The sequence below is a fragment of the Epinephelus fuscoguttatus genome, linkage group LG1 (assembly GCF_011397635.1).
Source record: "Epinephelus fuscoguttatus linkage group LG1, E.fuscoguttatus.final_Chr_v1".
Lineage (NCBI taxonomy): Eukaryota > Metazoa > Chordata > Actinopteri > Perciformes > Serranidae > Epinephelus > Epinephelus fuscoguttatus.
Window position 1 is genome coordinate 22,150,353 of NC_064752.1, and position 12,197 is coordinate 22,162,549.

Sequence of the window (12,197 nt, forward strand, 5' to 3'; positions counted from 1 at the left end):
AAGTGGCATAGAGAGGGTGAAACAGTGGTCGAGTAAATGTCAACTACTAAACAGGTTAAATTATAAAGCAGAAGAAAATGGCTCTGGTTTCCTCAGGGGTTAATAGCTAACAGATAGACGGGACAACACTAACAGCTGTAGAGAACAAACAGAACCCACGCAATAAACCTCATCACCTTTGAGCTCACCTGTACCTACCACACCTTACGCAACCTGCTTTGTCTCAAAACTTACATTTTCAAACACTCCGTCAGCAGTCTGAGTCTACACTAAAACCGGTTTGTTGTGCGAGCTGTAGACAACCAGTTAACGTGAACAAACAGCAGTTTATTTGAAACAAATACACTTCGTGTTGATTTTAGTGGTGAAATCCATGTGCCTGACAGCCACCACGAAGTCCCGCCTTCCTAACACACATTGCACGCTGTGATTGGCTGAGACGTCAGCACTGATGGAATCTGATTGGACGTCAGCGCTCAGTGGGCGTATCAGGATGCAGATGTTTTGCAACTGTTGTGCTCGCGTTACTCAACCATCGTTACTATAAAACTGCACACCGGAGAGACTGTAGACTTCTTGTAACGTTGTCCAGGCGGTGTTTGTGTAGATTAATAGTTAAAATGGCAAACGTGGACCTCGCTCGGGTTGGGAAGAACTTGTTGAAGTCCGCTGACACAGGAGAGGTAAGCTGTAAAGCTGGACTACTCTGTAGTTAAACAGATACTACACCCGTTTGAGCTTTCCTCCTATTATTAATATATATATTCTGTTAAGTGGTTTGTGTTTAAATGTGCTCTCTCTAACATAAAGTGCTGTTAGACACCTGTGCTCCCAGCTGAGAGTATTAAACCTGCCATTACCTCACAGCACTGAGATAATTGGTGTCAAATGAGGCCTCCAGGGTGACATAATGAAGGCGCCACATTTAAATATGAATTATGCTATTGCTCTGTTTCAACCTATGATGTATGATTTCACTGCTAACACATAAAATCAGTAGGATCTGCCTACACCTATCCCCCATATGCTACCTGTGCGTCACCTGCTCTGTGGTCTCACTCACAGATGGATCAGGGTGTCTGCAGGTCCTTAGAAAGACTTAAAACGTATTAATCTGATTTTATAAATATTAGGCCTTAAAATCCATTAAATAGTCTTAATTTTGAATAGGTGTGAATTGACACAAACATTTGATCTAATTTTACTCACCAATTTTTCAATTTCTTTTTCTCAAAATGAGTCAAGCTCATCTGTGTAACAGTCCACATTTCTGGTGGTACTAATCTTTAACCCTTCCACTGAACCTAATACTGTACTCTAAACCTAACTCACTCTAATAACCATATTCCTACCAACCACACAGAACCACATTTACTGTATATGCTACTTACCTTTATACTTACCTGCAATACTTTCATTCATTCATTCATTTTCTGTGACCACTTATCTTGTTGGGGGTCACGGGGGAGCTGGAGCTCATCCCAGCTGTCATTGGGTGAGAGGTGGGGTACACCCTTGACAGGTTGTCAGACTATCGCAGGACTAACACACAGAGACAGACAACTATTCACGTTCACATTCACACCTACGGGAAATTTTAGAGTCAAAAATCAGTCTTAAATTTGTGTAAAAATGATCTTGAAAGGGTCCTGAAAAGCACTAAATTTACCTGTAGACATCCCTGATGGATTACTGAACAGGCCTACTGGGCACAGGCGGAGACTTAAAATGAACATTCATACCCCTTTTACACTAACATGGAACTGAGTCCAGTCCCATTACTGTACCTAATTTTGAACCATCCAGAGCATTTTAACTAAAAATATATTCAATCAGAACTCAAAAGGTTGGTTCTTAGCCAGAACCAAAGGAGAAAAAAAATAGCGGGTTTTCGTTGACCTGAAGTGCAACCTGTGACATCAGTGGGCATGTCATATTCTACAAGTTGGAAAGAGAGTACAGAGAGGGCAACAATGGAGGCGTCAAGTGAGAAATCATCAGATAAAAAAAAAGTGTGCAGTGGTCTCATGAGGCTTGTTTTGTGTAAAAACAAATATCTGTAATAACAGAACAAAAGTTCCCAGGTAATATATACAGTCTGTGAATATACTGCTGTTTACTTCTGTTGTGCATTGTGCAACACCCTCCATCGATGATACATCCTTGATAACAATGGTTCCGTGCAAAATTGGTGGAAACGTGGGCTGGTTTGCAAGACAGCACCAAGGTTTCAAGAATCATAAACAGAACCGGTTCAAGAACCAGAGTTAATTTGGTGTAAAAGGGTTATAAGAGCCCCAAAAGACAGCAAAGTCATGAAAAGAAACTGCCAAGAGACACAAAATAACCACAAAAAATGGGCAAAACAACCTCAGAGAGACACAGAACGACTACCAAGAGACACAAAACAACCAGTAGGACACACAAAATGACTATAAAGATACAAAATTAACTTAAAAAGGGATACTTAGTCGCCCCAGTAGTACAAAGGCTATGTCCTTGCTGGAGTGGCTGTGGGTTAGATTCCATCCTGTGGCCCTTTCCTGCATTACATCCCCTCTCTCTCCCCTTTCACACTTAATATTGTCCTATTGATTGAACGCCAAACAACATCATTTAGAAAAAATACCTCAAAGAGATCTTGTTGACTATAAAACAACATAAAACAACCACATGGAGACACAAACCCACTTAAAGACGCACCATGATTACAACTACATAGTGACACAAATCACCACAGAGTCTGTGTGTCTTGCTCCAGTGCATAAGAGGTGGTGTGGCCCTGTATATATCTGTGCCCAGGGACCCACTGTCTCATAACCTGCCCATGGTTTTACTGTGAGCGTTGTGTGTTTCAGAGCGTCGAGCTTGAGTCGCTATGGAAGGACCAGCCGGTGGTCTTGTTCTTCCTGCGCAGGTTCGGCTGTCAGGTGTGTCGGTGGATGGCAACAGAGGTCAGCAAACTAGAGGAGGACCTGAGAGCCAACGGTGTAGCGCTGGTGGGGGTCGCGCCAGAGGAGACTGGCCTGAAGGAGTTCAAGGAAGGAGGTTATTTCAAAGGATGTAAGCAATATTTACTCTTTCAAGACAAACAAGTGGTTTTTTTGTTTGTTTTTTTTTGGGTACACACATCTACAAATACGTGGCGCTTTAACAGTTATGGAAAGCACACTGAAACTAAACAATATGCAGTACTGACTTGAAGCCCTTTACGTTATTGTGCAATATTAATTCAACTGTGCAGTCTTACAACTGTACAATACTGTCTTATTTAATTCCCACCTATTTCACTCCTGCATTTATAGTGAGCACACTTGTATGATGCATATGTTTGCGCATATTTCTTATACAACACATCTCTTTCCTTTATTTTTACGAGTATATGTTATATATTGTAGCATAATACACATTTCTAAATGCATAGATCATATTTCTATTTTCTTATAACTTCACTAAACCTAAACACAGAATAAGATCAACTGTAACATGTCCCAGTTATCCCCCGGGCTTGAAAAAGTATATTGATTTCTGATTTTAGAGGGCAATATTGTACCTTTTGCTTCACCATGTTTATTTGACCTTTATACTAGTTACCTTTAACACTACATATCTACCCAGTAGTAAACAATTTGTCTAAAATTAGCTCCAAATTGACAAACTACATTAAAATGGTCTTAAATTCCTCAGTGATAAAAAACAGGATAATACACTTAATTAACAGTTGATTAATAAATACTAATACCATAAAATAGACATCAATAAAAATACAATAAAACCCTAACTATCCAGCAATAAAGCTATAAAATAACACTTTGAAATGAGCCATTCAGCCCAATGAGTACTTTAGTTACTTTAAGTACATTCTGATGATATTACTGTGCTTTAACTTCTTTTTTACTTTGTACTTCTTTCGCCATTAGATTGGAACATCGATCAAATACTTATAAATGATATGTGTTGCCTCCTGGTTTTGTTTAAATGGAAACGTATCCCCAGTTGTGCTGGTTTTCATGGACAGTGTTGCCAAAAAAACATACAAATAATAAGATAATCAAGTGAAATAGGAGCTGACGGCACAGTTCACACTGTGGTCACCTGGCCACAATTCAAATATGTATGAGATTCTGAAGCACTCACTCATGGAAAGAGTTTGTGTGTTTTTCTTTTATCCGATAACTCAAACAAGTAGCTCTGTGTTACAGTGAAAATTTTACTTAACCATTACTTCAACTTTGCTGCAACAGTCCACACTGAAACTTTGAAATAGCTGCATTGTCGTCCATGCACAACTTAAGTTATGTAGCAGACACAATGGGTGTGTCACAGGGACTCAGATATGCTCATTGAGCCCATCACTTTCAAGAGTTATTTATTTTGTAAAATCATAACTAATCATCAGTCATCTTCTTCTTTCAGCCATCTACATCGATGAACAGAAGAAAAGCTACAAGGATTTAGGCTTCAAAAGGTGAGTACAGTTAATTTCCATCATGTAATAAGAACGTTGTTTGTTATAATGACAGTTTGCTTTGACCTTCATGTGAATTGCTATCATTTGTCAAAGACGATTTTGACTTAAATACTCAACAGTTAACCTGCAAGTATTCTGATGATTGATTTTGTTTTCATCATTTTTCAATCTAAAAAGCCAAACATTTGCAGCTTTTCACTTGTGAGGATTAGATGCCTTTTTTGTCTTGAGTGGTAGTTAAGTGAATATCGCTGGGTTTTGGCCTGTTGTTCAAATGAATGAAGACATTTTAATACATCTCCCTGGGCTGTGGGAAATTACACGGTCATTAGGTTTCACCACTCATGCTAATCTCCTCTACTTTGGAAAAGATTAGCTGCCTTGTGATGATCTCTAATTGAGAGACTGTGTTTCTTCACACTCAGGTACACAGCCATAACTGTGGTACCTGCCGCTCTGGGGAAGAAAGTGCGAGATGCAGCTTCAAAGGTACGTAGCTTTGTGGTTATATTACTAATACATGGTTTATAGTTTCTACAGTTACGAGGGCAGGGGTAAAGTTTATGTCATACATTTTTTGGCCCATGCTTATGAACATTTTGGAGATGGGAAACTGCTCATGCAGACGGTGAGGTGGAAGCCTGACTGTAGAAATTGTCGAATATTTTTTGCCACACACCATTTTTGTCTTTTTTCCCATATGTACATTTTGAGTATGGATCCTACGCACTGTTTTATAAATGAGACCCCAGATGTGAACACGGGATGTTGTGGTTATATGGCATGCGCTGAAAACCACTAGGTTACCATGGCATTCCCAGAGCAGGGTTTAAGTTTCTGAGCTCCAGACTGACACACTGACCTCTGACTGTTCTCTCTGCTGTTTTCAGGCCACTGTCGCAGGCATCTCGGGAAACTTCTCAGGCGATCTGCTGCAGAGTGGAGGCATGCTCATTGTGGCCAAAGGTACAGTCAGTATGCACCAGAGGGGGTGTTAGTAAGGGTCTATCTTGTGAAGGGGTACAAGTGAATGGAAACAGATGATAGTTTAAAAGACCTAATGTAAATGACCTTGCAGCATCGCATTAATGAGAGTGAGGTTTGTACAAAGGGGTGATGCATTCACTTGAGAAAAAAAATCTGCCCTGTTTTTCTGAAATCACAAGGTTACTATTTCATTATTCAGAAAAACAAAAGCAGATTTTCTCCCTCATGAATCCTTTCTCATAATTCTGAGATAATGTTGTTTCTGAATGGAATGCACTATGGACCGTTCATTTAAATGAAGGCACTGGTGTAGTGGAGGGTATGTGCCAAGGAGGTTGGAAAGGGGAGAAGTAACGGTGTCATATTACGTCATATCATTGGGGTACAACACTGGCCGAAAGGCTCAAAAGCTGGCGTGCTATTATAGAACATGGAGGATGATTGATTTGTTTTACTGAGGCGTCCACAGTCTGCCTTAAGCCAGGATGTGTTTTATACGAAAAATACAGATATGGGTGAGAGTTACAATTCTGCAATTACTGAAGAGGTAATCAATAAAAGACCATAAACAAATGCTTAGTACATCTAAACAATATATTGTATATTGGCTGCTATCCATTCGAAAAAAGTTATGTCAGGCCGAGCGCACCCAAGAGCATACACAAAGAGCACCTGAGGGGGAACCGTACTTTAATTTGTAGCGCCATCTGCTGTAACCCTCTAACTGCTCCCGAAGGATCAAAGAACATATCCTAGACTTCTTTGAATGATGATAATGATAATACATTGGATTTATATAGCGCTTTTCTGGATACTAAGAGATGCTTTACAGAGAACAAGAACAACAAAACATAAGACAAAACAAAAATGAGGGAAGAAGGGAAACAATGCAGAGAAGGAGAACACAGTTTTCAGAGGTTGTAGGCAGTTTTGAAGAGGTGTGTTTTAAGGGATTTCTTGAAGGTGGAGAGTGAGGGGGAGTCTCTGACACAGTATACCCACCTCTTTTTCCTGGCCATTTACAGTATACCAACCTATGAGCCGCCAAAAAGCCAGCAGCATATGTAGAAGAGTATTCCCACTTCCTCCTCAATAACCTACCAGTCTACTAAATAGTACACCCACCTCATCAACTTCCACTACTCCACTGAATCAAAGCAAATAAATGGTCAAAGAAATGCAGTCTAGCCGTCTCTCCTCTAGAGGGCACTGCTGCATCACATCATCGTAGTGAGGCTGGCCACTCACAGTGAGCTCTCCAAACTTCAGCGTCAGTGCTCTATGTGGCTGCTGACTTCCCTCACTTGGTTATCTCTTGTATCTACACAAGTGTAAGAATTAAACTATTAAATTACTCACATGTGCAATAGTGTGTTGTGTGCTAAAAAATATTTGCATATAGAGAGATATGGAGAGATTTTTTTCAGAGTGGAGAGGCATAGCCAGCTCAAAATTGTACACAGCACATGAGGAAAACAAATAGAGAGTTCAAATTGTCTAGTAATGTGGCGATACTCTCTTATATGGTGTGGTATGAGTAGCTTGTTCTTATGGACAGGAATCAGCTGGAGGATGCAGACTACAGGTCACTCTGTCCTGTCTGACTCCTCAGCTGTAAAATTTCGGCTCCACCAAAAATCCTTTCTGTCGACAGTTCTCGCCCAGCAGCATTCGTCTTTGAGAACCGAACCATTTGAAAGTGGTTTTGGCATAAATCTGACTTCTTTATGGAGCAATTTAGTTTCTTGTGGCATTGTTAAACAGAAGCCTGACATAAAACCAAGATGTGTTGCATGTTTTGGGAAGACCTAACTATTTATGTACAATTCTTTGTTAGTATCTGCTTCATCCCCAGTAAGACATGAATATGAAGTCTGTGTTTGACTGAATTGAACTTTTATTACTGCTGCTTTATGATTCCTGAATATATTTTGCCCTGCACAGGTGGAGAAAAGGTCCTAGTGCACTTTATCCAGGATTCTCCAGGAGACCACCTACCCCTGGAGGATATTTCCAAGGCCTTGGGTATCTCAACCACAGTGGAAGCAGGACAGCAGCCAGTGGTAAGACATCTCATAAACATAGAACAAGACACACTACTTATTGGGATACACACATTTCACTTCCCTCCTCTGTTTTCTTTGCTCCCCCTCTTAAGCCTTTAATTTTTATGAGTGCCTACGAGTTAACTTTAACGTGCATTGTTAATGTTAAATAAAATGGTATCAGTGTGTTTACTAAAGCACACTGGACTGATGTCAGTTTTTCCAGCAGACTGTTTTACGTCAGCAGCAACACACGCATCAAAGTAACCTCTTCAAAGACAATTTCACACTTATTACTCAGCGTCGTGGTCTGTCAGTGTCGGTGTCATCAGCTCCAGGAACCTTTCAAACTTGAGTGGTGATCTCAGCCTGTACCTAATTGTACCAAAAAATGCTCTGCAAACACAAACCAATAAGTTATTATGCAAGTATCATAGTAATTAGTTTATCAAAAGGCAGTAATGGCAGCATTACACAAGATTTATTTAATTTATATTCATTTCTCTCAGAGAGATTGTCACGTAGCCTCAGCAGTGCTCTACAGAATTAAATGCCACTTATAGCACGGAGAAATTAATAAGTGTGATGTGTACTATCAGTATTATATCAGTGGGAAATCTTTGAAAATCACACTTCAGATATAGGGGCTGGCTGCACAAAACACCTTAAACTTTGTCCTTAATTATGACACTTAAGGCTTATTTTCTCCTTAGCTGAGGGATTTATTCAAAGGTATTGCACAGTCCCTTAAACGTTACATTTACTCCATTTAAAGAGTATACAACGGGAAATTCTACAGCTCTCATTGCTCTTGTTTGATTACACTTGTGCTTGTGATACTTAAGGTCTTTTGTGCAACAGTTTAAGACAGGGTGCATTTGGAAATACTCACTTTGAATGCAAGAGCAGCAGGCGCCAAGCAGAGTGAATGTGTGATTGAGTGCTGCGTTTCTTCGTACAACTGTGTAGAACGTCACATTGGATTTATGAACGGACTTCAACTTTAAGGGATTCCTTAATTATAAGACCAAGATAAGGAGAAAACGTTTAATACTGAGATGAACATTTTAAGGAAACCTTTAAGACTAAGGGTGCTTTGATAGATAGACACACATTTGTCCGTGTGGGGAAACTGGTGTGCAGCATAATCACACTTGAACGATTGTGGTGTGTGGCCAGAAACCTTAACTCAGACTTTAAGGAAAATCAAATCTTAAGGTGTTTTGTGCAAGGTATTCAAATAATGATTTTGGTGATATCTGAATGTACTTGCCTCAGATGTAAGCATTAGTTTTGTCCCTTTACTTTTGCCAAAGTAAAAAAACATCTTGTGTTGTCAGGTATTAATTTCAGCTCATACTCTCATATTCAAGCTGCAGCTACATCTTTTGAACATCACATCATTTGTAGCTGATTTTTGGCAGAATTTGATAACAAACCTCAGTGGATTCTCAGCTGAGTTTAGGGTGTAGGATGGATTTAAATTTGGAAACAGTGAGGACAGTGTGGAGTGCGACATTCACTCCTGAATGGCTGTGGAGTCTGGATCATTAGGTTTTGAAGGTTCTGAATTTTTTTTTTCTTTGCTGCAGTAGGAGGTGTGTTGGATTGGATTTCAGACAAGGACATAGTTATTTTTTATTTTATAGTAATTTTGAAGATCAACACAGATCAACATATGTTAAAACTCAAATGCAAAAAGGCATCTTCCAGAAGAGACAATTGATTATCGTTAGGTTGTGTGAATATGTAATAGATCAGAAAACTAAGATTTAAAGGGACAGTTAACCCCAAAATTAAAAAAAAAAAGCATTTTTCCTCTTACCTGTAGCACTATTTAAAACTGCAGTTTTTGGAACGGCCACTTGAGGCTGGCTCAAGTAGCCAGTTGATCCCCATAGACCCCCATGTTAAAATGCCCAAATTTACAGAAAGAAATAAACATGTTTACAGCCTGGTACAAAAACAATTTGGTCTCTATAATTTATTTCCCCCTTTATAACAACTGTAGGGGGCTGAGTTCTGACACAACTGACCAGTTTACATTTTATTGAGGCTTAAAGTTCTACATAATTAGGGGCAGGCCGCTTTGAGCTGACACTGGTGTCCTTGGCTTCTCAGTCAGATCATCCGCCAGCTTCTCGCTCAAATATGGTCACTTCTTGCTCCACAAAACCAAGATGGCGACTGCCGAGATACCGAACTCAAGGCTTTAAAACGGAAGTCCACAAACCAGTGGGTGATGTCACAGTAGTTACATCCATTATTGTTACTGTCTAAGATCAGCCTGGATTGTTTTGGTGTGAGTTGCCGAGTGTTGGTGATATTGGTTGAAGAGATGTCTGCCTTCTCTCAGATATAAGGGAACTGGATGGCACTCAATGTCTCTTCACTGTATCACCGCTCAAAAGGAAGCATACATCTACTGATGAACGAGAGGCTTGTGCTTGTGACAATGCGAAATATAAATATTAAGCACAGTAAGCAGTAGAGCACGCTTCCCTCCAAGTTTTCAAATGTGTTTTTTGCCGCTTTGAGCAACACAAGCCGAGTGCCATCTAGTTTCATTATGTTGGAGAGAAGGCGCACATCTCTACGGCTGATATCTCTAACACTCAGCAGCTCACACTGAAACAGTCTAGCTTAATAATAAATAGCATGACAAGTAAGAAGAAAAATATGTATTTTTGATTTTGGGATGGACTGTCCCTTTAAAATGCAGTCTCTTTCTGTACCATTTAAGTTCATTTAGAGACAAATTGCTCAAAGGTCATTGCCATAATATCTGTGTCCAGAGCATCAGGGGTTTTGTCCTGTGATCATCAGGGTTTGCGGCATGCCCAAGACATCCAGCACATGGTCTCCATTCCTCCTGGCGCCGCTTCTTTATTCCCACAAAACCCACCATGTCAGAGCTTTTACAACATACAGTATGGCTCCCCCATGACCTGACTGAAGATGTCATCGCTGCAGCCCAGGAACAGAATAGACCTTGTTTATCTCCTAGGGGTTAAAATGTGGCAGAAACAAGTGTGCGTCACAAGCTGCCTGACATGCCTGTGTTGAGGAGGCACAGAAGAAGCTGGAGCCTTGTTAATGGAGTGAGGTCACCAGCTGATCTTTTTCAAACCTGTTCAAACAGCTGATTAAACAGTGTTTACTTCTCTTATCTGTGTCTAGAGATGGAAAACCCTCAAACTAGATTTCCCCGAAGAGGAAAACATTGTGTCTTAACTTCAGCACAACTATTGTGAGGCCCTGTAAACAATCGTGTTTAACTCTCAGTCTAGACAAACAAACTCGTCTACAGATGGACCTTAATACTTAAAATTGGAGTGCTACTCACCTTATCTGTGAGTAACTAACAGATAAGTAGTGAAAGTCAGCAGCACTGGGCTTCATGGTGGCCTTGTCGACACCGTAACATCCTCAGTATGATCCTGTTTCATGCCATCCTCCTTTTTTAACAGTTTTCTGGCTGCCTCCCTGCGCTGTGAAGGCAGCATGCCAAAATGAAAAACTTTTAAAAATCGGCAGCATTTTTTTACATGAGCATTTTAGGAATAGAAATGAAACCAGAGACAACAGAAACTATGCTGACTTGAAGATGAAGTTTATTTTTCATTTGATCAATGAGAATTGTCCCAGTCAAATAATACAAAATAAAATAAAATAGAATGAAAATGTATTTCCAATGCATAATGTCTTCTACTTTACTTAAATAGTTGCATCATCCTATGTATATAACATGAAATAAGCTGTTAAACTTTCTATATCTTCTCTTCCAGTGCAATGATGATGTCTGTACACGGTGACGCAGCTGCCCATCGTACCAGAGGAACATCTACACATGAAGTGAAGTGGAGATTTAAGAAGCAGAATTTGCTCAATTTGCTAAAGTGAACATGAAACTACTGCCAATATTTCTAATTGCTTGTAATTTATTTGTGACACTTATATAATATATATTATTGCATCATCTACAGTGAAACTAACAGTGGCATTCCTTTTATAATTATTACCTCGTAACTGTAATTAATGTCATGAATTTTTTTGTATCACGCTTTAAAATTTATGATGCAACATTTTACACTCCATTTATAAAATAAAGAAATTTATATGTATCTAATGATAATAAAAGTTTTAAATTGATACTTGGCTTCAGTGAGTGAGCAGTTTCTTGTGTTATTTTAATGTCTTTTTCTCATTTACACAATACAATCAACCTGCCAGAGACTGTAGATGAAAATTAAGCAAAGTGGGGATTTTTTTCCAGTTTACAGCAGTTATATGCACTATATTTTTTAAGCCACTTAAGACAGTTTAATGCCTAAAAATCTGTACATCATTTGGGAAAAATACAACAGTTGCCAAGGAGAAAAAATCATCAAGTAGAGTGGACACCCGATTTCTATCTAATTGTTCTCTGACTGTCTTCGTCTTCCTGAAACCATAAATCAAGAACTGTTGAAGATGGATAATTTCCCTTCCTGCCAACTGAAAAGATGTTACTAGTTTTAAGTAGGGAAGGAATTTGGCATAACCAGCATGACTTACCTTGAAACATCTCTTTGTCATACTATGCTGGAGTAGACATCACAGAATGAATGCTTAGTTGACAAATGTGCTACACTTGAATCCATGCCAAAATAATCTGGGCTGCTGTAACTGCACATTTAGATCCCCAGCAATGT

At 39.4% G+C, this 12,197-nt stretch overlaps 1 protein-coding gene across 1 annotated transcript; it reads left to right on the forward strand.

The window, feature by feature from the left end:
• Positions 1 to 471: 471 nt before the first annotated feature.
• prxl2b (peroxiredoxin like 2B) lies at positions 472 to 11,657 on the forward strand. The gene is made up of 7 exons (XM_049589111.1): positions 472 to 683; positions 2,859 to 3,063; positions 4,417 to 4,468; positions 4,897 to 4,960; positions 5,362 to 5,437; positions 7,403 to 7,521; positions 11,292 to 11,657. Exons 1-7 carry the CDS (start codon positions 621 to 623, stop codon positions 11,316 to 11,318), a joined length of 606 nt encoding a protein of 201 aa, XP_049445068.1. The 5' UTR covers positions 472 to 620; the 3' UTR covers positions 11,319 to 11,657.
• The last annotated feature ends 540 nt before the right edge of the window (positions 11,658 to 12,197 follow it).